Source organism: Diaporthe amygdali (genome assembly GCF_026229845.1).
Source record: "Diaporthe amygdali strain CAA958 chromosome Unknown NODE_7_length_1459731_cov_64_868725, whole genome shotgun sequence".
Classification (NCBI taxonomy): Eukaryota; Fungi; Ascomycota; class Sordariomycetes; order Diaporthales; family Diaporthaceae; genus Diaporthe; species Diaporthe amygdali.
In genome coordinates, this window is record NW_026517027.1 from 114,083 (window position 1) to 142,081 (window position 27,999).

The 27,999-nt window shown below is 37.9% G+C and overlaps 5 protein-coding genes across 5 annotated transcripts; 3 read left to right on the forward strand and 2 right to left on the reverse strand.

Annotated features, from left to right (window-relative positions):
• Positions 1–945: 945 nt before the first annotated feature.
• J7T55_013654 (acetylcholinesterase) lies at positions 946–2,645 on the forward strand (the record flags this gene model as incomplete). The annotated part of the gene is made up of 2 exons (XM_053140548.1): positions 946–1,136; positions 1,190–2,645. The coding sequence occupies 2 exons, from the start codon at positions 946–948 to the stop codon at positions 2,643–2,645; spliced, it is 1,647 nt and encodes a 548-aa protein (XP_052995993.1).
• An 11,336-nt stretch (positions 2,646–13,981) lies between these two features.
• On the forward strand, positions 13,982–16,541 carry J7T55_013655 (uncharacterized protein; the record flags this gene model as incomplete). Its single annotated transcript, XM_053140549.1, has 8 exons — positions 13,982–14,335; positions 14,689–14,727; positions 14,807–14,966; positions 15,117–15,205; positions 15,520–15,631; positions 15,798–15,863; positions 15,920–16,192; positions 16,258–16,541. 8 exons carry the CDS (start codon positions 13,982–13,984, stop codon positions 16,539–16,541), a joined length of 1,377 nt encoding a protein of 458 aa, XP_052995994.1.
• Positions 16,542–16,905: 364 nt separating this feature from the next.
• On the reverse strand, positions 16,906–18,916 carry J7T55_013656 (MFS transporter; the record flags this gene model as incomplete). Its single annotated transcript, XM_053140550.1, has 6 exons — positions 16,906–17,289; positions 17,361–18,119; positions 18,200–18,491; positions 18,586–18,656; positions 18,723–18,790; positions 18,859–18,916. The coding sequence occupies 6 exons, from the start codon at positions 18,914–18,916 to the stop codon at positions 16,906–16,908; spliced, it is 1,632 nt and encodes a 543-aa protein (XP_052995995.1).
• A 715-nt stretch (positions 18,917–19,631) lies between these two features.
• On the forward strand, positions 19,632–20,558 carry J7T55_013657 (uncharacterized protein; the record flags this gene model as incomplete). Its single annotated transcript, XM_053140551.1, has 3 exons — positions 19,632–19,665; positions 19,763–19,808; positions 20,279–20,558. 3 exons carry the CDS (start codon positions 19,632–19,634, stop codon positions 20,556–20,558), a joined length of 360 nt encoding a protein of 119 aa, XP_052995996.1.
• A 4,517-nt stretch (positions 20,559–25,075) lies between these two features.
• J7T55_013659 (HEC/Ndc80p family protein) lies at positions 25,076–27,788 on the reverse strand (the record flags this gene model as incomplete). Its single annotated transcript, XM_053140552.1, has 3 exons — positions 25,076–25,274; positions 25,336–27,296; positions 27,453–27,788. The coding sequence occupies 3 exons, from the start codon at positions 27,786–27,788 to the stop codon at positions 25,076–25,078; spliced, it is 2,496 nt and encodes an 831-aa protein (XP_052995997.1).
• Between the last annotated feature and the right edge of the window lie 211 nt (positions 27,789–27,999).

The following is a 27,999-nucleotide window of genomic DNA, read 5'->3' on the forward strand; positions in this document are numbered from 1 at the left end:
ATTACTCGCGTCCTCGCAATGTTGAAAACTGGCGTATGTACATTTTCCATCGCAACGAGAGAACGGATATCCAATTCCGAGCTTGTGTACATGTCGCTATACCACACAAAGAAACAAACAATTTATATTAATAAAGAAGATATTCGACATTTTGCCTCCCCGACAGGTAGTGTCTACCCCTTTGCATTCGCCGCTATCCCCCCTGCCCCAATCCTCGAGCCCCCGTCGTCTTGATGGTTATCTATCAGTCTGCAGCCTTCGGTCAACTGCAATAAAATAAGTGTCTTACATGCCGGAAGAAGAGAATTTGATCCCCAGTCTCTCCAAAAATGATAAACGGACTGCTGTGTGAGACAGATGTTGAGTGATCACTAGTAGGCGATGTCAATCTCCTGATCAGCACACTGTCTTCATCACCCTGGTGGAAGGAGGAAGTGGCAGCAGGAAACCTAGATTCAATTTCCACATCTCAACTGCAATCCGTCCTTGAGATCCCCTTTTCGGATTTACTTTCGAATCTTTGAATCCTAGGGCCTTGTCCTTCATCCATCTCGCTCATCGCTCGCTTCCACACCAGAGATCGCATGGGGCTGTACAGATGGTTGCTGAAGAAGGATACTAGAGTTGTCTCTTGATAAGACAAGTTCGTTGAGAGACTAGGTGTGAGGCGTGAGTGAACATGGGGTGCGCCCAATCTGTGCCCGCCAGCTCAGATCCCTGCAGTTCCCATCCGGCGCATACGACTTCCAAAAAGGGATAGACGGGATAATCTAGGGGCCGTCGAAGCCGGCGCTGCACTGTGAGCAGAGGCCAGCATATTGCATTGATCACCAGGTAGATACGGATGGAAGTATAAGTTCTGGCTTCACGTCAATCTGGTGTAGAATATGTAAAAAACGTCGTATTCCGCCCGCCGTATTACAATTCCAACAAATTGCACCCAACATGCCTCCTCCAACACCATCTTCTACCGAAACCATCCACATCCCAACTTTTGGAGATGTAAAGGGTCTTGTATACCCCAGTGGAGCTCGTCAATTCCGTGGCATTCCTTATGCCACACTCAAGAAACGATGGACTCGGTCTGTCTTGAACACGTCTTTGCCGAATGGTTTACATGACGGTACTCAACATGGGTAAGATTTTGAACAAAATCACTGCTTCGGGCAGACTCTTCTGACGATGACAGCCCAATATGCCCACAACCACCTGAATATACCTGGGGCAGCGAGTTGGTTCCTGTGCCGCCCATCCCGTATTTCAAGGAGGACGTTGAAGATGAGCTGAACTGCCTCAACCTCAACATCGTCCTCCCGCACGCCTCGCACACCAAGAATCTTCCCGTCATGGTTTGGATCCACGGAGGCTCCCTGCTCTTCGGCTCCTCCACAAACCCGTGCTACGACATGGTGAAGCTGGTCGACTACTCGGCCTCAATTGGTTCTCCTATCATCGGCGTCACTATCAACTACCGCGTCGGCCTCTTCGGCTTCCTCGCCTCCGAAGCCATCGGCAGCGATCTCAAGGCAGACGGCCTCGAGGGCGTCGGCAACTTCGGCCTCACAGACCAGCAGACGGCGCTGCAATGGGTACACCGCTACATCGCCAACGTCGGCGGCGATCCCGAGAACGTCACGATCTTCGGGGAAAGCGCGGGCGGCATGAGCGTCGCCCACCAGATATGGGCACGCGAGCCGGCGCCGTTCGCCCGCGCTATCAGCATGTCAGGCACGATCAACACGATTCCGGTCTGGTCGCTCGAGGAGCACGAGAGGCGATTCCGGGGCCTGCTGAGACATCTCAAAATCGAGAGTACGGGCAGTGCTGCACTGGCTTCGCTGCGGGACGCGCCGCAGAAGGCGATCGCCGCAGCGACCTGCGAGATCGAGGGCTCAATGGGAGCGACCGGGAATCCGTGCGCAGATGGCTGGTATCACGCACAGCGCCCAACGATGAGTGACCGGGGGATAATCTCGCCGCCGGAGTGGCTACAAGGGTACATGATTGGTGATGTCAAGGACGAGGCGGCAATGTTCCGTGGCTCCTTGCACGATCAGGACTACGCATCCATCCTGGGTCACTTCAGTGGGTTTTTGGGAGAGAAACATGCCGCGGATGTGCTGCAGAGGTACGGCATATCAGACGATTTATCCCACGAGGAGCTCGACCTACGCTTCGAGAAGATGGCGACAGAAGGGCTATTCTGGTTGCACACCTACCTGCACGCACATGCGTCGAAGGTAGAGAGAACGTATGCATACCATTTTGACCAGCTTTCTCAGCTAGAGACTTCGTTCAAAGGACTGGCTCACCATGCGGTTGAGCTGGTGTTTGTGTTTCAAACGCTGGAAGAGAAGATGACAGATGAGGAGATGAACCTGTCGAGAAAGCTGGGCGCAGATTTCATCCACTTTGCTCATGGCAAGGACCCGTGGGAGAGATTCGGGCAGGGGAATTGGATGGTGTACGGTCCAGATGACAAGTGGGCGGTCAAAACGGAAGAAGAGGACGAGGCCGTGAGAAATTACGCACGCATGACGGGCGTCCTGAAGGACGGCTTGTTCCCAAAGTGGGCTGAGGCGATGGACTACGTGATTAACAGAAGATGGTTCCTGGGCGCCGTCCTGCCCAGTAAGGATGCATAGTCTGCTATATGCCTATTGACTCGCAGAACTCTGTCTATAGAACGCAATTGGGGGCCTTGTGGTGGACATCTGAGGGGTAGCTATCCAGGCTTAGACAAGTAAATATTATGACGACAGCAATCGATCTTTACTGTATGCTGCAGGCTATTGTTACTGCAGCCTCTGTCTGTGGAAAGCAAAATGAGCCCCCCCCCCTGTTATTTGAGTTAGTCCTGCGCTAGCCACTAAAATTTGTAAACGGGCTTAGGCACTTATAAATACCCTCTTTATAAGGTTACTATTGTTATTAATAGCAGTGTATTATTGCTAAACCCTATTTAGGCGTACTTTTTTTATAGCTTAAAATAATAAAATTAGAGCCTGCATGTTATATAAAGGTGTGTAGCCTTTGTTTACTTTAGTTAGAGATAATGCTTACTTATTTAAATTTATAGCTAATATATTTTAATTAACCCTTAAAGCAGTATTTAAGCACTTATTACTATAAAAAACTTACTTATAGCGCTATACTGTGTAATTTATTAATAATTATATAATAGTGCTTAAGTAGATATATATATATAAGCTAATAGTAAAAGTAGCTATTAATAGGTTATAGACTGTATAGTAGAAAAAGTGTAGTAAAAGGATTATATTAGGGGCTGTTTTAAAAACTATTAGGAATAAATTAACTGCTATTAAATATATAGCTTAGTGTATAGCGGAAAATGCGGAGGAAGTTGTTAATGGGCTGGATAAGAGTGTAATTGTTTTTAAAGAAAGTATAAATAGCTTAAAAGTAGCTAATAGTAGCAATTCTGCTTTTAAAATAGCTTTATTACTAGAAAATGTTAAAAGTAATGTTAAGGTTTTGGAAAGCTATTTTATTAACTTGCTATAGTAAAAATTATTAGGTAAAGTACTAATAATATTAATTATAAAGGTTATTAGTGTTAAATCCTTTTAAGCATTATTAGTAGAGCGCTATATTATTAAACTTAGTATTAATTAGCTAGCTTTTAACATTTTTAATTTATAAAAAAACTTATTAACTGTGTGAATTGTAGTGTTAGCGTTTATAGCAAGCTGATTAGTTTATTAAGCTTATAGCTATAAGTAGGCCTTAAAGGGATGTAGCCTTTAGCTGCTTTTTATAACTAAATAAGCAACCTATACCTAAATAAATACTAATATTTTTAAATACATATTATATTTAAATATATAACTTAGCTAATACTAATTAATAATTATAAGGGCAATTATAAATAGCTAAATATAAAAAGAAATAGTTTACTATTTTAAGATTTGTATATTGTTTATATATACTTTTTATAAAGTAACTATATTAATATTTATTTATATTTATAAACTTATATTTATTATAGGTATTTTTTATAAATATTAATAAATTATTATGCGATTAAAAGGATTTAAATATAGTAAGTATATTTTTTAATTTAATTATTTTAAGCATTTATTATACTTTAAATTAAATATTAACTTTTATTAAGCTTTAAACTTTTTATTTATTTTTATTAATAAGCAAATTTACTATATTTTAATAATGCTATAATATATAAAAGAGAAGTTATTACTTATATATATTTACTATATATTTAGTAAATAATTTTAAATATAGCTATACTTAATTTCTTTTATTTATAACCCTTTTATTAATTATAAAAATTTTAACTTTTTTATATAATATAATACTTACTTTTTATTTACTTATTTTATTCTAATACTTTATTATTAATAACTTTTATTAATATTATAATAAATAATAAAATTAAATCTGTTTTACTATTAAAAAATAAGTTATTAAAGTATAATTTATTTTTTAATATTATATAAAATAGTATTTATTTTAAATATTATTAGGTAAAATAATTTAACTTTTTTTTATAAAAATAGTTTATTATTTTTAATAGTAAACTAGTTTATTTTAATATTTTTATTATATTTTATATTAATAATTATAAATATTTATAATTAAAAATAATTTTTAAATACTTTTAAAATAACTTTACTAAATAATTAAAAAATACTTTTAAGGGTATTATATTTAATTATACTTTTAAGCTTAAGAGGACTTTATATATTAAGGGTATTTTTATAGATTTTAATAAAAAAGTTAGATATTTAAAGGCTTTAATAATTATTTTTAAGTTAATAAATTTTTTAATATAGCTAGTAATAACTTTTTAGGAATATTAAGGTTTAGATAAAGTTATATTTAGTTGTAATTTAAAACTAAAAAAGAATAAGAACTTAGCTATTAGTATTATTTTAATATAAAGAATTATTTTAATGTAGATAATTTTAATTTGGATAAACTTAATTAGAAGGAAAAGAAGAAGAAAAAGAAGAAAAAGAAGATAGTAAAGCCTATTAATAAGAAGTTTTTTAAGGATAAGTTTAAGAAAAAAAAGAAGAAGATTAATAGTGATTCTAATAATAGATTGTTTTTCTTTTTTAATTTTAAGATAAATAAGGATGAAAAGAAGAAGAGGGATAAGAAGAAGAAGAAGAAAGAGGATAAGGATAAAAAGAAGAAGGAGAAGGAGTGGAAAAAGAAGAAAAAAAAGGATAATAAATTTAGTAATAGTAATAATCCCTTATTACTATTAAATAGTAATAATAACTTTTTAGATAATAATAATTATGATAATTTTTTTTTTTTTAATAATTTTATTAAATTTATAGATATATTTAAGAGTTTTAACTTTTATTTAATACTTTTATTAGCTTTAATTATTAATAAACTATTAGATTTTATTATAATAGTAAATTTTAATAAAATTTATTAAAATAATAAAATATATATTAAATAGCTATATAATATTTTTAATAATAAAGTTTTAATTTTTTTTAATATTTATAAGAATTTAGGAATTAAGCTTAATTAGTTTAGAATAGCTTTTTTATTTATATTTAAAGGTAATACTAAAATTTTTTATTTATATAATATTAATAAATTAGATAATTTTACTAAAGTTTATTATAAAATTAAATTTTAATTTAATATTAATATAAATTATTAAAATTATTATATAAATTAGAATATTATAACTTTTTTTAATTTTTAGTAGAAGTATTTAAATAAAGGCTATATTAAAATTTTATAGATATTGATTGATAAAATAATTTTATATTTTTAAATATTTAAGTATAATAAGTATAATAATTAACTTTTAAGAGATAATATATTTTAAACTATTAAAAATATATTAAAGTTTAGCTTTACTTTATATATTATTTTAACTTTAATTAAGACTTTATTTTTTAACTTATAAGCATTATTTAATACTAATATAAGTATTAATACTTAGTTTTTTAATATAGGTAATAAGGATGTAGAAAAAGCTAATAACTAGTTATACTTTAATTAATAATATAATAATTTTAATTATTATAATAATTACTTTTAGTATAATAACTTTTAAGGTAGTTTTTATAATAATTATTATAATAGCTAAGGTAATTTTTATAGCTGTAGCAGCTATTAAGCTTTATAGTAAGATAGTTATTAAAATAATAATAATAAAAAAAAGAAATACTTTATATATAATAAGAAAGGGTACTGGTTAATTTAATATAGCTTTAAAAAATACTATTAGATAAGGATAATTTACTTTACTATTTATAAAAATAATAGTAAAAAAGTTATTAATATTAATTTTGTAATATTTTTAGCTAATTTTAAAAGTTTAAACTTTAAGGATTATAATATTAAAAATAATAAAAATAAAAGGTAAATAATTTATTTTTTTATTAATTAAACCTTTTTATATTTAATATTTCCTAATATAAATATTTTTATAAATAAGAATATTTTAAAGTTTACTAATATTTTTGCTTTAAAGGAATAATACTTAATAATAAAGTTTTAAAGTATTATTTTAAATACTAAAGTAGTAATATTTTTTACTATTAAATATAAATAACTTTTTACTTTTTAGTAAAAGGATTTATTTGTAATAATAAATATTTTTTAAGCTAATAAAGCTTTTATTAAGTTTGGATAAAGCTTATAGCTTATATTATTTAATATAGTTTTTCTTTTTATATTTATTAAAATAATTACTTTTTATATAATTAATATATTTATTCTTTTTTTATTTTATATTTAAAATATAAGCTAACTTTTTATCTTTTTTTAAAATATTATAAATAAGATAGTTTAATATAAACTAGGATAGTAAAAAAAAACTTTTTTTATTATATAAAAATAAGGATATTTATAGTTTTTTATCTTTATTAAAAATTAAGCTAAAGATATATTTTTAATTAAATTTAAGCTTAAATAATTATATTATTATTTTAAATATTTATTTATTAAGCAATTAATTTATTTATTAATTAATATTAGGTATATTATTAAATTTTTTACTTTAAAAATAATTTTTAAGTTTTATTATTATTATTAATTTTATAATTTAGCTTTAAAAAAGTTTAAATTTAATTTTAAAAATAATTTAGATTTTAACTATAAGCTTATTATTAATATTATATATTTAAGTAATAAGCTAGTTTTATATATGGTTAATTTAGTAATTTTATTTTAAATTAAGCGTTTTTATTTTATTTTTATTAGTAAAGGATATATAGAAAGCTTTATGTTTAGTATAGATTGATATTTACCTTAAACCTTCTAATTATATTATTTATAATGCTAGTATTAACTTTATTTTTATAGAGTTTAAAAGTATTATTAAAATTATAAGAATTATTTATAAATAAGTGCTTATTAAGGCTTATTAGTTTGTTAAAAAGGTTAAGCAATATTATACTTTTATTTAATAGGTATATAAGATTTTATATATTAAGCTTTTAAGTATGTTTTTTATAAAGTTTATATTTTAAATAGCTTTTAAAGCTATTAATAATATAGCTAGCCTGGATAAATTTATATTTATATTTTTTGTTTTTAAAGTTTATTTTTGGATAATATTTAACTTTTTATTTATGCTGTTTACTTTAAAAAGAGCTGAGGTAATTTAGAAAGCTATAAAAGTATTAAGAAAATTAACTATTAAATAGTAAGTTAATATAGCTTTAAATATTTGGAATAGATTAGTAATATTGGATATTTTAGTACTCCCTTTATAGAGTAATATTTAAGTTTAGAAAGAAAAGGAGGGCTAATAAAGCTTATATAAGCTTTTAGCTATTAATAGTTATAATATAACTTTTGATTTACTTAATAGCCTAATTACTTTTTAGTTAATTTTAGTTTAACTATATTATTATAATAATAATATAGATTTGGAAGATAATATAATAATAATTATTAATACTAAATTATAGTAATAAGTTCTACTATAGATTAAACCTAATTTAGATTAATATTAACTACCTTTTAAGCCTTTTTAGCTTTAATAATAAGAATAACCTTGTAAATTTAAGAATAAGCTTAAGCTGGTTAAAACTTTACTTATTTAGTAGGAAAAAAATAACTATAAGCTTATATTTAAGCTTTATTATAATAAAGTAATTACTATTTTTAATAATCCTTTTAAAAAATTTAATATTTAAAAGATATTAAATTTAATTAAATATAATATTTTTTAATTTAAACTTTACTATTTTAATAAGTATAGTATATTTAAACTTTTTAAGTTTTATATAGTTTAAGAAATTAAAAGTAAAATTAAGAAGCTATATAAAAAGTTACAATTTATTATATAAAAGTATAATAATAAAGAAAAGGAAAATATTTTAATATAATTATTAATTATATAAAAAGTTAACTAATATTTAATTATAGCTTTAATATTATTTTTGTTAAGAATAAGTATAGTTATTAAGCTTTAAGATATTACTTAAGCTTATTTATAATTTAAAATAATATTAAAATATATACTTTTTATAAGCTTATTATTAAAAATTTAAGATAAATATTTAGTAGATATTATTATAAAAGTTATTAAGCTATTTTATAATATTATTAAAGTAAGCGTTTATTAGTAAGTAATATATTATTACTATTATTATAATAAGTTAAGTATAAAAATATTTATTTATAATTTATACCTTTTAATTTTTATTTATAATTAAAATTATTTTAATATTATAGCTATATAAATAAATAATATTTTTTTAATAATTATTTTTGCCTTTTTAATATTAAAAGAGGAAAAAATTTAAAAAAAATAGATTTACTATAAATTAAAAATTAAATTTATAGTTAATAACTTTTTTAACTTTAATAGTATAAAGATTACTATAAATTCTAATGAATTTATTAACCTTATTTAAAAGGGTTAAAGTATAAAGATTAATTTAGTTAATATTAAATTTTTAAATTATATTTAAAAATACTTTAAATAATATGCTTATAAAGTATATTTAGTATTTATATATTAATTAAAAGCAGCTTTTAACCTATTTATAGCTATTTAAATTTAAAATCCAGATAATACTATATATATTAAACTTAACTATTAACTTTAATAATAAGTATAAAACTTTAGCTATAAACTATAATATATTCCTATTAATTTTATTTTAGCTAAACTTATAGTTTTTATAAATAATTCTTTTATAAATAATTAAAACTTTAGCTTTTAAATTAGCTTTCTAATTATCTTAGTTAATAAAAAAAAAAGTATTAACTTTATAAAATAAAAGATAATTAGCAATATTCTATACTAGTTTTTAACTAAATATAAAAAAATTATATAAAGTATATTTACTTTAGAAATTTATAATATAATTAATAGTTTTAATATAAAAATTATACTTATTATAACTTTTTAATAGATTATAGCTTGCCTTAATATTTTTATAATATTACTAGTAATTTATATAAACTTATACTTTTTTTATAAATATTTTATTAAATTAAAAACTATTAAAAAAAAGCAATTAATAATAAATATAATAATACTTTAATAATTATATAAGTAGTAAAAGATTTATAAGCTATACTAAATTAATAGCAATAATAATTTAATAAATATATTTATTAAAGTTAATTTAAATAAAGCATTTAAATAGCTTATAATTATTAATAAATTAACTATTAAAATTAAGGGCTATATAAATTAAAACTAATTAATTTAGTAAAAGAAAAGATTGTTAAAAGTAAAATTAATTTATAATAATAAAATATACTAGATTTAAATAGTAAAACTTTAGATTAGTTTTATTACTTTTAAACTAGCTTATATTAATTAATAATTTATGCTTTTAGGCTATATTTCCTTAAATTTATTTTAAGGGTATACTTTATAATAAGTTTTTATAGTATAGCTTATATATTAAAGGTTTAAGTAATAAGGGTTATTATTATTTTATAGGCTAAATACTATTTAATATTTAATAAGCATTCTTAATTAAATTTTATAATACTAATATTTATATACTAAAAGTTAATTAGTTAATTAACTAATTTTATATTTTTACTACCTATTACTATTTATTAAATTTACTAAATTTATTAAATTTACTAATTATATTTCTTTTTTTTATTTTATTTTATTTTATTATTACTTAATATTTAGGATAAGATTATATTAGTATTATTAATTAAGCTAGCTAATACTAGCTTAGCTTAAAGGTTTATCTTTATTTATTTATCCCTTAAATAGTAAAATTATAAGTTTATAAATTATTTTAAAATAGAATTATTTATAAAGTAAAAGTAATTATTAGATATTAACTTAAAAAGCAATTCTAATAATAAAAGTATTATGGTAACTTTTATTTAAACTTAGCAAACCTGTTTATTTTAAAGATTTCTGGATAAACTTAGGGAAATTAAATGTTTAAATTATTTAGGCACTTAATTAAAATATATAGATAATTACTTTAATTATTAAAGTTTTAAATTTAAATTATATAAAAAATAGTTTTTAAAAGAGTTTTTAATACTTATAAGTATATATATATACTTAATAAAAAACTGCTAATATATAAATTATAGCGTTAGCATTTATAGCAAGCTAATTAATTTATTAGGCTTATAGCTATAAGTAGGCTTTAGAGGGATATAGCCTTTAGCTGTTTCCTATAACTAAACAAGCAACCTACACCTAAATAAACACTAACATCCCTAAACACGCATTATATTTGAATATGTAACCTAGCTAATATTAGCTATTATAAAAAAAAGGGTTAAAGCAGAATTTAAGGATAGTAAGGGTATTGCTATTAAGTTATACTAATTATATATTAAAGCTAGTTATTAGTAAATATTATAAAATACCTTTTACTAGTTAAGGTTAGTAAAAAAATATATAAATTATTTTAAGGGAGTACTTAACTGCTATAATTTAGTAGAAATACTTTTTATAAGTAAAAGCCTTTTTTTTTTAACTTTTATATATACTTATAAAGTAATTCTTTAAAAGTTGTAAGTAATGCTAATACTATAAGCTAATTTATTGCTTAATAGGCAATTAGTAATTAAAGTTTTTAGTAAGCTATTTAAGGTATAGCCTGTTGCTAGCCTTGTAAACGGTTTATTTATAGTTAAATGCCTTAAGGGTATTAAATTGCTTAATAGAAGCTTATTACCTTTAAACGTTTATAATAAGTTAATTACTGCTTATATACTTATAGCTATATATAGTAATTAAAAACCCTTATAAAAAGCTTATAAGTAGCTAATAGTGTAATAAAAGTGTAATTTAGATATATATTGTAAGGCTAATTATTATTATTATAATAAAAGCAATTCCTTATATTAATAGTATTATATAAGGCGGAATAATATATATATTAACTTAAGTAATAATAATTTATTAAAGTAGGTAAGAGTAATAGTTACCAGTAAAGCTGCTCTTTATAAGCTACTAATAAAGCTTTTTTTTTAATAATAATAATAATAAGCTAAAAGCAATTAAAGTAATAAAGAACTTAATAATAGTAATATTAGCCTTTTACTACTATAAAAAAAGTAAAAAAAAAGGTTTAAGTAAAGAGAAGAGATTTATATAGTAATTAACCTATTAATTAACTTTTATACTTTTAATTTTAGCTATAATTAATTATAATAGCTATTATTAGCACTACTGCTATTATTTAAACTATTATTATTACTACTATTGTTGTATATATTGTAAAGCTTTAAAAAACTACTAATACTACTACTGCTAGTAAAGTGCTCTTTTATAAATTGCTTAGGCAGTTTATTAAAGAAATAAAGGCTTATTATAATATCTTTATTGCTACTTTAAGTTATTAGTAATTAAAAGGTTTTATATAAAGAATTTATATTAAAAATACTATAAAAATACTTTTATATGCCTATAGAAAAAATATAATTAAAAAAGTTGCTAAAGGTAATAAAGTATAAGGGTTTAAATTTATAAGGGCTTTATATTAAAAACAATATTTAGTTTAATAAGAAAAGTTTGTATGTAATTATATTAGTTAGGAAGCTTATAAAGCTGTATTTAAAGGAAAAGGAGGACTTTTTTAGTTTTTTTAAAAATAGTAAGAGTAATAAGGCAGAGGAGGATTTATTATAGCTATAAGGGTTATAAATATTGCTAAACCTATTAATAGTTATAAATAAATATTTAAATAAGTTTTTTAATAGCTTTTAAGTAAAGGAAAGTAGTAATAATAGCTAGAAAGTATTATAAGTAATAAGAAAGGGTGGTTTAGTATAGTTAAAAGGATTTTTTTAGTAAGTAAAGTAGGTATAGGTAGTTAAAAGTAAGTATATATAGTAGGGGGGAAGAAAATTAAGTATATTTACTATAGTATAATCTTTTTTTTACTATAGCACTTAACCTATACTTATAACTTTAATACTATTTTTTTTATTTTATAATTAACCTTTATTATATTATTACTATTTTAAGTTTTTAATATTTTTAATTATTATTAAATTAACTGCTTATTTAAAACCTTTTTATTAGTATTCTTATGTAGTGGAAATGCCTTTATATAGCTTTAGTATAGCGCTTAACTTTTTTTATATAAAAATATAAGAAATTAATAAATTTTTAGTTTAAGTTAAAGTTATTTACCTTAAATTAGTATTAGTGCTTAATATATTTCTTTAGATTACTAAAATAAGCTTTAATTAGATTAAAATTAGGAGAATATAGTAGGAAATATATTAGCTAAATACTTTTTACTTTAATAGTAATATAAATTTACTAATTATAATATTATAAAGCATTATTTATTATAAAAATTAATTATAGGCTTAGGTATAAGTTTATTTATAGCAGAATTTTTTTTACTAATTATTATAAAAAAAACTTTTTTATAATATAGCCTTTGTATATTATAACGTTAAATAAGCTATTAATTATAATTGCTAGTAGTATATAGTAGTAAGCCTTTTGTTTAAGAAGACTTTTTATTTGTAGTATATACTTAATTAGCCTTTAGTTAGTTTTTTTTATACTATTTCTTTTATTAATAGCTAATTTGTTATAGAAAATAAATATTTTAATTATATATAAAGATTTTAAGATTTTATATAAATAATACTTATAAAGGTTTTTATTATGTTAGTAGGCTAGTATATATATTTATTTATTAGACTAATTGTACTTTTTTAGTGTTTTAGTGATAATGCTAGTATAGTAGTTAATTTGGTAGTATTTAAGAAGAAAACTTTATATTTTGTTAAGATATATATTAGGCTTTTTAAGGAAAAGATTTTTAAGCTTTTAGATTATATAAATTGGGTATTAGTTAGGTTAAATAGGATTATTATAGGAAAAATGATTATTAACTTTAAGAGCTTATTGTGTTAAAACAATACTATTTAATAGTGTTAATAAGGGTATATTTAGGGCTATAATACCTATAAGGGTAACCTTTTAGTAATAACGCTTAATTATAGCTCTGCTATAGCGGAATTTAGCTTTAAGCTATTTATTAAGTAGTAAGGGGTTTAAGCGCAGATAAAACTATAATATTTGTAATTTAGTGCTTGATAGTTAGCGGCTAATTATTATAATAGCCTTTTTTTGCTTGATTTAGGTAATTGGAGTGTGTAGGTGATAATGATAAGGGTGTTGAGAAGGGTGTTTATAAGTGCCTGAGCCTGTCTGCAAATTTTGGTGGCTGGCGCAGGACTGACTTAAACAATAGGGGGGGGGGCTTATTTTGCTTTCCACAGACAGCTATTACCCACAAAAAGTCTTGGACACACGTATACCAACACCCGCGTCGACGCCCCGCCACCAACAGGCAGCAATAAATACAAAAGCACTTATACTGACCACCCCCTCACACTACTAGTACGTCTCATAGGTTGAGAAGCAAACTGTCTCGGTCACAAGTCCTGAGGTCAGCACCTGGACTTCAACAAGAACGGAACTTTGGCAAGGTTCTCTACACCTTCAGTGCTCAAACAGCTGAAGGCTGTGTTGTATAATCAGATGGGGATACTTCTATCCAAAACAGGGCCCTTAACCGCCAGTCGCGAAAGAAGGATCTCCGAGGCGACCGATGAGAACTACAGGGACAACATGCAAGCGTGTCTCAAACAGTCGCATTCGGATCCTTCTAAAGATCTCTTTCTGGCCGCCCTGGAGGGAGAGTTGAAGAGTCCTGATAACGCCAAGCACCAAAAGAACATCAAAGCAATGGTTGCTCAAGCGACGGAGTCAGGCCCTCCCAAGCCTAAGCACACCTGGTGGGCATTGGACGGGAAGGTTTATAGTGTTGAAAACAAGAATTTTCAACAGACTATGTCGAAGCACGCCAAACAACAAGATGAGATCTATGCTATGGTAAGACGATACTACAAGCCCTTAGTCTCTGCATGGCTACCATCTGTCGCCTGAGTACATGAAGTTTTCGATGTAACGGCGTTATGTCGGCAGTAATGGTTGGTTGCCATGCGCTCAGGTGCAATTTTGATCACTCTCATCTCGACTACGATGACTAGGTTTGCAAGGCTAACTATCACCAAGGGCTCCGTTAATTTTCAAGGTTGACACAGCCAAGCCAGCAATAATACCGGAGGCAACTCTATTTCTCTGAAACCAGTGAGATACATTGATAGCAATTTCAATCACACTTTGCTAATCTTGTCAACATCAACAAATCAACTGCGGAACAGATGGCCCTAACAGCGGAGTAGAAGCAAAGATATGGTGGAAATCCGTTAGCAATGCACATAGTAAGTTATTTAGGGCCGCTTGCTAGATGACTTTTCGAAGGATCAATACGCTGATCATGCTGTCTTAATCGCACTGCAGATTCACAGCAAGATGCGAATTAGTCCATCTTCTGGGGGTGATAAAGACGATGAGGGGATCTATCTTGCTCTACATGGTATCAATCAGTCAACATGGAACAGGGTTCTCAGGTCCAAGTATACTGGAAAGCTCAGGAAGACAATAATTTCCACTCCTAGAGGTAGCTTTGATTCAATTGCCTATGATGTATAGCTTAGGATGTACAACGATATGGAGCGAACGAAGCCGCTCACTGATTGGTTTGGCGTTGAAAGTCTCGTGAAAGCAGATGATTAGAAACACCTTTCTGGGAGTGAGCTACGCGATCAAGCTATCTTCGCCACGCCGATGGGCAATGAGAAGCTCATTATGGGAACGAGCAAATTAGGTGTCGCCTGGAAAATAGAGCTTGACCACATCGTCGAGTGGTCATGGTCATAGAGGGTACACTTCCGTACTTTGAAATACTGAGTCACGAATTGAGAAGAATTATTGGATCACATGGAGGAAACAGTAAAGGATAGAATGCTATAGAAATGATGTTGTAGATACAATAAAGCGCTGGTAGTTTCACTATCCTCTCTCGCATGATAACACTGAGCAGGGCCAGTGTGGCAAGCTCTCCAGGCTACGATATGTTTTGTTTTCCCTCTTTTCCGTCTCAGGCAAACTCGGTCACGGCTTACTGTTGCTGTGGTGCCTGTCAAGATGCCGTATTTGAGTCTGACCAATAGCATTACACGGATCTGATTCTGGTCATTGATGACCTGCCGCCAATGTCAGATACCAGCAACAAACGCTTAGGCAGACTACAGCAAAGCGAGTTCCGAATTAGTTCCTCGAAAGGTTGTCCCGTGTTTGCTATTTCCAGACCATGATCACATCGGCATGAGGGCCAAGCAGTCAGATACGACAAAGGCTAGAGGATCATAGCGGTCGATACCAAGCCTGCTAACGCTTTAACCATTTTCGGTAATCGTATGCGCCGCGGATACAGAACCAAGATAACTAGGCGAGGTGCATCTGCGATCTACACCTGTAGATAACAGCCCCGATACGGCCGCCGAAACCCCGGGGAGTGTGGCGGCAGATTTCGAGACTATTGATCAATCATGTCTTACTATCCTTCGTCAGGCAATTTGTTTTCCCCAGATGTGCCTCCACTGTACCGCCCACGCCTCAAGCACATGTATCGCCAAGTTGCGGACATGTGTGGCGAGCACGTTGAGGCACCAAACATGTGCGGCACAATTTCCGCCGCCAACATTGTCCGCGGTGTTGTTGCTGGACCGAATATTCTCGGCAAGGTGTTGGAGAATAGTGGTGCGGACTTGGCGACTCGAGTCCTTTCAGAAGAGGTAGCAAGCTCTGCCCCATCCAAAACGATGGTGTACTTGCTCATCATAGGTTCTCTGACGGAATGAGCAACAAGACTTTTTATATGCTCGAGTCTCGGTACACGATTCTCACAGATGATCGGTATCAAATCCTCGTCAACGCAAAAGGTGTTTTCACGCCTGACCCCGGTGTCTTACCCGTGGGCGTGGAAGCGCTTGCATGCCTGCAAAACAAGTGCGAAAATCTCTCACGCCTAACTTATAGCGCCCCTGGAAACAGCCCGTACAGCTGGATGAATAGAATTGAAGCAGTCGGTGTGATTAACAGGTGGGATGGAAAGGCTGTAATCGACGCCTATTGCCTTACAAAGTCTCCAGGGGAGCTAGAGGGCGCGGGAGAAGTATTTGGTGGTCAGTAAGACGAGTAGACCGATTAGTACTAAGGAAAAGTTCTTGATGTAATCTGATTTTGCTTTTGGTCTCTCGATTTGTCTTAATGTGCACTTTGATGCAATACCAAATGGAGACGAGCCATTTTTGTAGAGACTCGGCGAAAAGAATTTTATTGGCATATCAGGATAGATGCAGATTTGGCAATTAGACGACACACGCAATATATAAAACATTAATAGCAATCAGAATCATCAAAGCAGGTAGACCACTGAAAATGTAGTTTATTCGATCGCCCCGGTGCATGCAACCATCTTCCAATCCAGAAATATAAGGCAAAGCACATTGCAACTAAATGTCGCGCGTCTCAAACCACAACAGTGCTCAATTTAATCAACCCGTTACTTCTGCACTCACTTGGCCTTGTGCGGCTATCAATCCACCCTGCTTCTCCAGCAGCTCATAATATCGTGGCGCCAGCGCCCTCCTGATCTTCTTGCCCCAGATGATAAGCGGCACAAACAACATACTGATAACAAATGAGATTATGCCGGCGGCGATGAACATGTTCGAGAGACCGCTGCGCTCCATCCACGGGGTAATAACAAAGGGGATCGGAATACCGACGGCATTGCGCACAAAGGCGATGCCGACGAAGGCTTCGGCTGTCAGCGGGCGATACGCGTCGATGACGAGAGTGAGGGCCGCGTCGCCGATGGCGCCGAGACCAAAGGCGAAGAAGGCGCCACCGATCGAGGGGTAGATCCAATGCATGCCCTGCGGGTCGTACTCATTAGCAACACTTCTCATATCGGGAGAATGAAAAGGACACCTAGAGTGATACTCACCCGGTCCGCAGTTGTCCCGAACATAATAATGCCCCCTGCCATGAATAGAGCAGGTGGCAGCAGCAGATACAGCCGCATCTCGGGCTCGTAGTAACCACCATTGCGCCGCGCAAGCCAGCGCACGGAGCGATCGCTCAATAGCCCGGAATAAAAGCTGCCGATCAGGTTGCCGACGAACGGGCCAAGGTTCATCAGGCCGATGCCATCTGTGTCGAAGTTATACGGCGGCTGAGTGAAGACGATGGGGATGGTTGAGGCCATGATCACGAGCCAGCTTATCCCCGCAGCGTACTGGACGGCGCTGAAGAGAACGTGTGGAAGCAGGATGATGTAGGCCGGGAAGTACGCAATCTTCCAGGGCGACTCCGAGGAGTATGTGATCCAGCGGAGACGCTGGCGGTAAGAGGCCGGAGGAATGGGCTCGGCTCCTCTAGCATTGCTGTTCGCTTGGTGGAGGGAGACGTCTAAGCCATCGACCTTGTCCTTCTCGTCCTCACCATCCAGATGCTGTGCCTCTGAAGGACTCGCTTCAGAGACGCCTTGTAAAACAGGTACATACTTTGTCTCTTCGTATGTGAATAAGAAAACGACAAACAGTAGCGAGAGCGATATTGCTAGAGCGAGGTACGAGTCTCTCCAGCCGGTATATTTTGCTTGAATGCCAGCTGCCATTGGAGTCAAGAAGCTGCCTATCATGACACCAGTTATGTAGAAGGCATTAGCGGTGCCCCGTTGGTGGACAAAGAAAATATCTGCGATCTGGACAATGACAAGTCAGAAATTCCTCGCTCTTTTTGTGAGAACAGACGGCATCCGGTCCAAACTCTGAGAGCACTCACAGTCATCTGCACAACTGTTTCATTTGTCGCACCCGCCAGGCCGTAGAACAGATTTGTCAGGAAAAGCTCCGCATCTGTTTTCATATATGTGGACCACCAACTCACGGCAGCCATTACCGCAGTTGACACCACGTATGTTGAACGGCGGCCATACTTCTTTGTCAATGGGATGAAGAGCACACAGCCCATGGCTAGGCCGGCCAGCTGGGCCGATTGGGCGTTGTTGAGCTGCTCGAAGCTTAGACCCAGCTCGGGAGACATCTGCTGCCAAAAGCGGGTTTGCGTGGACAGGCTGTGCGGTGATGATATGATTAGATTCAAGGCATGTGGACAGAGGAAAGGCCAAGTCACGGATGAGACAGTGCCTTAGGCAAGGAGATACGTACGCCGTGAATACCGCCACCGTCTGCGCCGATACGAGCGCAAAGTTCAGGATCTTGCGCCAAATACTCCAGTTCTGGTACTCGCTGTGTCAACGTAATCATTCCAAGTACCTATGACAACACTGGGTAGATTCACGCACCAATGGGTCGTTTGGATCGTCGGAAGGGATAGGGAAGCGGACGAAAGTGTCAGACTCATTCTCGTTATCTTCATCTTGTTTGTTAGCATTTCCCTCCCAGATTTTTAGTCCGAAGGCAGAGTGACAAAGATCTCACGGTGTACCAGGAGAACATCGCCGGGCGCGCGATCTCCGCCGGTGTCATATGCGGGCATGTTGCTGGTTGTGTTGGATGTTGACAGCACCGAGGCGATCGTGTGTCCCAGGACAGAGCACTGTTGGAGTAGGTGGTACAAAAGACGGTACCAATGGTGGTATCAAGAACAACTAGATCTCAAAGGGATGATTGTGTTCGGGCTGGAATCGATCCCAAGTGCACGGATATCATCGACAGCGTCTGGCGCTGAGCTGGGGGACGTTCAGTCAAATACACGACGTCTCCATCGAGGAGTTGCTGTCAATCAATGTTAGGTCGCGCTTGGTCTTAGCAGCAACAGCGGAGAGATAATGCGTATGTTTATTCGGCGTAGTGACTTGCCATTTTGGGCATGTAGAGTGTGAACTTGGGCATGCGAGCGTGACACGGTGATAAGAGGCATCCTCCTTGCCTCAAGATGTCTTGTGCCATGGTGCCCTTACACACTCCTTGTATTCCCTCCCCCACAACCATCCCAGTATCATGGCTGGGTGGTGTGTGGGGAATGGGGTCTGAGGCTACACCTGAAAGAGAAATTGTACGCGCTGAGCGAACTTGATGCATAGTGCATGGTTTCCGGGCGGGTACACTGGCCACATGGAGACTGGTGCAAAGCTTCCAAGGTATCAGCCATGTCGGATTGCCAGCGATAAACTTTTGGAAGGGCCAGTGCTATAAAAGTGGAAGACATGATGAGACTCGATTGTCCCTCTAATATACTCTCATTGCTAGTCATGAAGGGTTTCGAAATATCCAAGCTCAGCAGAGGTGAGGTTCTGATGCTGCAAAAGCAGCACGCTTCTTTTGCAACAGTCCTACTGTTCAATAACATCTCATGCTAAAATGACTGATACTCAAAACACAGGCGACAGCAAGTCGGTGGCAGCAGTCGCCAAGACACTTTGCCGAGCGTAAGATGTCTCCGCTATCGACATACCGACGATGCGACAGCTAAGACTCAACTAGCTTCTCTGACGATCCTCTCGTACAATGGCTGCGCCCAGGTGCAATGCCTTGGGGCAAACTAGATTCGAGGTCCCTATCATGGCAACAAAGAAGAGTGGAGCGGGTCCTGATGCAACAAGAGGTACATGTTGCCGTGGACTTGCAGCATGAGGGCGGAGAGCAAGCAAATTCGTCAGCAGGTTTTCCCGCAGTGGGATTTATTCATCCACTGAACCAGAGTTGGGCGCAACGAATTGCGTCTTTGTTTCTGTCTTTGCGTCTGGCTGCCCTTGATTATTTTCGTCCGGCACAGGATGATGATGGAGGCAATCTCAAAGTTCGTGGTGCCCAAGATAAGTCCTCCTTAACGGTATAGAGCTGACCCTGTGACAATCGAGCAGAGAGTTGAAATGATGTTGACCAACCATCTCGCAAGCAAGTCGATGGTGGAAAGTATCACAAAAAAGTCTGCGTGGTATATCGAGGTTGTCGCGGTGGACCCATCATACCAAAAGAGAAGACTCGGCTCTCAAATGGTAGAGCATCTCCTGAGCCTTTGCCCTCCAGGCCATCCAGTCTACCTGGAATGCACCGATCGTAAGAACGTGGGGTTCTACGAGAAATACGGTTTCAAGGTTGTAACTGAGGTGCGATTGATAGATCCTTTGATAGATTCGGACGAAGGGGTGACATTATGGCTTATGGCAAAGCTATGAATGCAAGTTGTGGGTCATCCAAAGAGCCGAGGCGGTCGTTTCGGTCACTTCCTATCAGAAGAGGGCTATTTCGGCCCCGTGGGACCTCATAGCGGCGTCTGCGTCAAACCAGGCATTGCCTTCCATCTGGGCCTCTTCCAGTGCTGTAAAGAGAATCTTCGCATTCAGACTCGGGTCCCAGGTCAGAACCTTGTCCCGGAATCGCTTGAGGTCCAATTTCCACCCGGGGTGATCATCGAGAACTTTGAATTCCAAACTGGCCATCACGAAGGGATACAGTGTGCTGTTGCCGACAAGCGAATGTCCATATTCTGGTTGTTCGAGGCCCAGGTGTACAGCTTCGAGACAACTCATCAGGCGAAAAACAAGCTGCTCCGTGGTCGGCAGAACGACACCAGCCGGAGGCTCCCTCATATCTCGTAGCTTCCCTCTCCATCGCCTTCTGTGATCCAGCATGCCAGCATAACGCCAGGCGTCCCATAGGTGGGACTGGACAAACTCGCCTATTTCTCCCGGCCAGAGCCAGAGCTCCAGCTCGCACCCAGGCTCGTCTATACGGGCGAATATGTCCAGTAACAGGCGAGGTACGCCTGAGACGGGCTCAACCCCGTCTTCTCTGCAGTTTATCCACTGCCGTTGTGCCTTGCGAAACCGGCGCCAGAAGCCGAGATGCGCTGTTGTCCTGCCTAGTACGAGACTCGGAAGATCCATTATCCCCATGACCTCGAAGCAGTGGTGGGTGTAGAGATCGGCATCATTGCCAACATTGTGAAGGTCGCCGTGCAGGTTATACAAGTCAGCGGTGCATAGAAGATGGGTGGTCCATCGAAAACCTCGTACGATCTAAAGACTTGTCAATACCAAGCTGTTGTGGTGACCCAAAGAGGAACACATACCGAAAGAGTGCAGAGCAGGAGACCGGCTCCCAACGTCCTGGCTTGAATTATGCCATTGCACGCAGAAAGCTCTGCCTGAAATGTGCGCAGAGCATGATCAAATTGTCGATGAAACCTTAATGAGTGGCCGTCTTCCAAGAATATTTGTAGATTTGCGCACACGACGAACAGGGCAGTGGACGGTTTTGCTTCACTGGCGATAAGGGGCTTGACCCACTCATAAATGGTCGTAGAGTAGATATTGTGAATTCCCTTGTCAAGGACTGAGCCACGTCAGTAAATGCCTCATCTATCTCAAGCTGCGTACCGGAGACTGACATCGTTGGAATGCGAGATGTGTCTCTTCGCTAATCGCTGGGGGACTACTCAGAGTGGTCGGGGATTCCTCCAAGTGATATGATCCAAGTGATGTGGGCGATGTCTCGTTGGGTGCCGACGGAGGACTTCCGTCATTTCCATCTGCGTGGCTCTCTGGAGTGGTCAGGACAGTCGGCTCAGTCCCGCTGTCAGGCATCGACGATGCCTGGCTGCCATGATGGGACGGGGACGCGAAATTGTCACTGCCCCAGCGGAGCCGTATGTCGTAGCCATCGCACTCTATTCCCTTAGCGCTACACGCCATGCATTTCGGACGGGTCTCATCACACTTTCTCTTCCTCCTCTTACATGTTGCGCAGCCACCTCTCGACCGTTGAAATCGAGGCATGTTATCAGGGGGTTGGAAGAAAGGGGCAAAACCGTATTACCACGCGGGGTACAGCAGCTTCATACTTAATTAGATAAGCCGAGGTACGTGTCCGAGGACCTGACAAGCTCCTATAGCGTGGTCCGTGAACGCCCAATGCTACAGGAAACACACCATGTACTGTATGTGATTACTCGTGGTCTTGAAGAATGACGTCCTTACTGCTCAAGTAATGTATGAAAAAAAAAGACAAAAAAAAAAAAACGCATTGAGCACTCGTGAACATCTAGGTCTTGCTATTGCATTCGGGATGATTGAGAGTTTCGTCCGATATATGCAAACGAGGCTCTGTGCATTGACGCACCGAGCGCGGTTGGACATGCACGTCAACTTGTAATAAAGCATATATTAGGCTTAAATATCCAGTCTTGTCTGAGCGTGCGATTGATTTCATTTGCAGGAAGAATTTCCTTATACTTTGCTGCGTATACCAACACCGCGGCTGAGTGACTGCTACTGGCCGCGAATCCCAAGACATGAGCTTGTGCGCAGGCCAGCTTATTCTCTTGCTCGCTACATACGCTTTTCTCTTTACACAGAGCCTATTGCTCTGTGGTAGAATTGGGCAGGAAAAGGAGGCAAGCGAGTCTCCGACTTCTTTCCAGGTCTTTTGAGACACACTTGTCTTAAGTCATTGGCAATACAAACAAATAGGCCTTCCTGTGGATCAACATCGACATGGTGAATCCGCTGCCATCTGCTGCCACCAAGGGTCCAACATACGCCGCCATGGAGATGAAAGTATCTCTGCGGACGGAGATATCTCCACAGTTTTTTTTTATCACAGAAAAAGATGGAAAAAGACACCCCAGGATAGTTCCTTCATGACACTGACGCACAGAACAGAATCGCATGTCTCGAAACATTGCGAGTCTCGCCCCCTAGTTGCGCTCCCCCCATTCTAGATTCGAGGAATCATCTTACACGCAGTGATCTTGAGGTTCTCCGCATGGCGCCCAAGCATGGGTCGTATGGCCGGCTCGAGTTTCCGGATCGTCTTCCCTAGTTTCTGGTGGTGCGGCTCAATATCGCTGTCGCTGAGTGGCTCCAGGGAGTAGGCTGCGCAGTTCTTCTTGGCGACCGAGGTAATGATCTCGAGCTTTCCATGCTCGAGCTCCAAGAAAGCGAATGCCAACTCTTCAAGACCAGGGAGCTTGTCTAGCCTTTTGAGGAGGAGGGGAAGGGGTATTGCGCGGCGGATCGAAGCTACCAGAGCAACTCGCCGGATTCTGCCTCCGAATTCGACGGTTCTCTTGCCTGGGAATTTTCTTATCAAGCCCAGAAAGCCGGCGAAAGCGAGCAACTGGTTAAAATTATCCAGGTAAAGAAAGTCATGCTCGGGAAGGTAACCTCGGTCAGGAAATTTCAGTACTGGTGTAATTTCGTGCGGCGATACGCCCTTCTGTTTGGCAAGCCATTTCAGCAGATGACAGCGCACACCACCAAGCTCAGCCTGTAAGCTAGGCGGGACTGGTAGCTTGATTTTCGCGTCTTTGACATTGTGCTGGGCGGTCCCCCAGAGATTATCCAGCCGCCGGTGGTACCACTCATAGTACCTCTCGCTGGGCCATTCCGTCCTAAGGACAACGCGGTCCTGGTATCGTACAGGAAATCTGCAGACTCCAGGTGCATCGAAGTAGTCTGCGAGATGGATCTCGTAGATCTTGAGGCGGATCTCGATAGGTAAAGTAGCATGAGACGACATGGCGTGATCGTATGGAGTGCGAGGAAATATGATTGAGGTGTGTGCTTTGACGAACACGGCTTGAAGAGAAAAGTTTTCAGGTCAAGTGTTGTGTTGTGCTCAATTATGAAGGTCGATATTCCTGTATTTGGCAAAGGAAAAAAAAAGATTGAAATGGGAGGGGGCAAGAGAGTGGCGGAAGTTGAGCTGTTGCATTTTATACAGCGCAGAATGATGCGTGCGTAGCGGGCGGCCTGGGGATCTAGGTACATACATTGAACTTCGAAAGTACAATGACTCTTAGAGTAATCTACCAACGGCTACTACGATGCCTCGTTTGAGTACGCTGAAGCATGTCCTCGCACCACTGTCCATTCAGTTTGCCCTGCATGACCTGATATACATGGGAATCTCGAGGCTCCTTTCAGAGCCTCATCAAAGCCATCAAATCTCACAAGGTCGTTCCTTTCTTGTGTGTTTCCAGCTTTCACTACCCTGAAACTCTTACTTTGTCCCTGATATGTTCTCACCTACATCTGCAGGGACATCACTGAAAGTTAAGGCGTATGTGTTAGTATGGCTGCAGGAGTCAGCCTCAAGAAACCCCCTTTTGAGTGATGAGTAATTGGATATCACTGGTGTTTTGTTAGGAGGGGGGGGGGGGGTGGCAGGTGTTGGGCAAAAATGGCCCTGCTCACGGAAGCAAAGCCCCTGCACATGCATCAAAGATGGATGCGAGTCCGGTCTGTTTCTTGAATGTGTCTGGAGACTGACAAAGAGCTTGAAGAAGAAGCAGTTGCATAGAAGTGGCAGAGACGATTCTCTACAATGTCTGCTTGCTCAGGCGTGAGGGTAAAGCCCCACTCAATGCTTGAGACCAAATGCAGAGAACATAGTATTTATCATTCATGATATCCTGTGCCTGATTCTCAACTTGCACATCAACTGCAGTTTACACGAACATGCCCCAGAAACGTCATAAGTGTCATTACATCGCGGAAAGACAATGTCGGAGCGGTACCTAGGTAACCCTACAAATCTACGCCCAGAGGTTGGTATCATAACGTCATCTTCCTACTCCGGTAGAAACCAAACGCTTCCCTTCCATAGCATAAACTTTCCTGCCTGCAGTACCTGCCGAATCCTCCTGGACACCAGAAACACCAAGCTTCCCAGTTGCTAAAGAAATACGCTACTCATCGTCGCCCTTGTCCTCGGGCATACCCTCACTCGCGAGCTCCTTCTCGAGTTCGTCCGTGACAAAGCCCTCGTAGTCCTCCATGCTCTTCTGGACATGCATCTTAAATTTGATGACATCGTTGAGCATGCGCGTGATTTCGGTGTGGAGCTCCTCCCTCAGGGCGTTCGCTCGGATGGTGAGTTGCTCGTACCTGCAAGTTAAAGTCAGCCACCGCTAATGCCATCAATCCTCATTGCAGAGCCGTCACTTACTCAATATTGACATTCATCTCCCTCTGCTCCATCAGCTGCACGCTCTCCGACAGGTTGGATCGCATCTTGGCGAGCTCCTTCTCCATCTTCTCAATTTGTGTATCCGAGGCCATGCGTTGCGTGTTGGTGACCTCCTTAGTCTTCTCATGCTCTTCCTCGGCCGCGCGCACCCGGTGCTCCAGTGCCTCCACCTCGTTTCGCTTGTCTTCCATCGCCTCCTTGATGTTGTCCAGCAACTCGTGGTCCTTCATCATCGTGTCCATGGAATGGCTGCGACGCTCCGAGATCTCCTTTCGCAGAGCGAGAAAGGCGTTCTTAACTTGACCCCGGAGGTCTAGGTTGAGGATGTGTGCAGGCTGATAGCCTGTGTGAGGGTCGGCAAGGAGACGCTCATTCTCGAAGGCATCACCGAACGAGCCCTTAAGTTGTGATGCCGTGAAGTTGGGTCCTTCATTGACTGTGACCTTGAGCTCGTAGTCTTGACCTTTTGCGTTGACGGAGGTGGAGGGTATGAGACCGATCTGGTAAGCCAGCGTGTTGTATCGGTCCACCGTACGCTCGAGATCGTCGAGTTTCCTGCTGGCCTCGACTTCTTTTTCTGCGACCTTCTTCTTGACCTCATCCAACCGCTGACTGGCTGATTCGATGCCTTTCTGTAGTCGCTCCCGTTCCGAAGTCATGCGGTCGATATCCGCCATGCTTATACCTTGGTCGTCAACTACTTTCTGCAAGCCTCTCCGCTCATCCTCAGCCTCATGCACTTCCTTCATCGTTTTTTCAAGCTCCTCTCGCAGGACTTGTATACGGCTCTCGTACTTCTCCGATCGTTGCATAGCCAGGGTGTTGTACTCTTCGAACTTTTCACAGTCCTCCTCCATGATCCTGTGGTGATCATCAAGCAGTGCCGGGTCTGGGGTGCTTTTCTCCAACTCTTCAACTTCTCGCTGAAGCCGTTGGTTCTCAGATTCGAGCATTTGCAGCTCCTGTTGGTATTTTGAATTCGAGCCCTCGAACGCTTCGGCCATCTGCTGCACGTGTGGTGCCAGGACCTTCTCTGCCTCTTCGTCGCCTATGTCGTCATCCATGTCGAGCCAGTTCCTGTAAGCCTTGCTCAGGAAGTCGAAAATGATGTGATCGCCAGTCACGTCGACCCCGGCCTCGGCGCATGCCTCCTCGTAGCGATTGGCTGAGTATGCGTCCAACATCTGTGCCAGCTGCATCATCCAGTGTAGTATTCCCAGAAATGTGTACCAGTTTTGCCCACCCACAGCGGCAATCTGGCTCTTGGTTATACTCCTCTCGTAGGGATAGCGGAGTTGTTTGAGCAGCGGTGGCACCTCTTGGTCGATGTTTTTTAGGAATTTGTAGCTCGGGTCGATGCGGTGGTACAACCATTGAAACATGTAGACAAAGTCCTTCTGGGTCGGAGATTTCATGACATTTGGCGACAGAGAGTAGTTCATCTCCATTTCAAAGTTGTTCTGAGCAAGGTAGTCTAGCAGCTCCTGCCCGATCCTCGCCTGGAACGCTCTGTCCCTCAGAGGCCGTGGGTCGCGCGGTACACCTGCTGGTTGTGGTGCCTGTTGGAAGAAGCTCTGGTGGCCTCCCATGTGGGCGTGTGTGGATGTTCTTGCGCGGTAAACACTGCTCCTTCGCTCAGCTCCGCTGGATGCGCGACCTGGTATGTTTGAAGGCGTGTACGACTTTATGGTGCTGGTGCTCTGGGGCTGGAAGGACATGCGCTTGGCGGAGGATCCGCCGAGATCTGCCAGATTGCCACCTGACGAGGAGCGCGCGAACATGGGCTGAGGTGGCCTCGGTAATGCCAGGGACTGTCTAGATCCCGAGATAGAGCGAGAGTGGCTCGACGAGTACGGCGCGCCGCCGAAGGAGGACTGCGATCGCTTCATTGCGGAGGTGGGGTGCGGGATCGCAGTATTGTGGCTAATGCCCCCCAGAGTCTGCGCGACAATCTCGAAGTCAGTATGTTGTGACTATAGTACAGTGTAATTAAAGGCGGGAAGGGCTGGTTGGAAGTTGTGTTGTTGAGGAGGGCAAAGTCGGGCGGGCGCGAGTGGGTAACAGAAGGGTAATATTTGGAAGGGTCCTGGACTGACCTCTCTTGGGCGGCGCACACTCCACAGGCCTGTATCTTGCGACATGATGGATATCGAGACGTGCTGTGACAAGGGGAGTATGAAATTGGACTGAGATGTGATGTTGAGTCGCGAGAATAGGATTTGAAAAGACAAAGCCACATCAACGACCTGCAGGGTCAATTGTATGCGCCAGTCATTCCAAGCTTGGTTCGTTTTCTCCAGCGCCGTGGGGCCCAAGTTCGAGGTGCGTGTTGCCAGGACGCCAGAAAAACAATGGGCGATGGCCCAATCAGCGGTGACGGTCAAAGTCCTTGCGGGAGGTGAGCGCCTGGGGAGGGTTCTGCCGCTGGGCATGCAGGAAGAGGGTTGGGCCACAGGGGGGGGGAGCACGGGGGGAGGGGTTGGGCCTGTCGGTGGTACATGTGAAGTTGGGGTTGATTGCCGCCTGCCGCCTGCGCTTAGCAGCAGTCAATCAATTAATGCCAAGGGCTGGTCTGCCCGCAGCGCCTCCCATTGTACCTCGGCTTCGGCGATTTGTTCAACGGCTGATCACAAGTCCTCCATC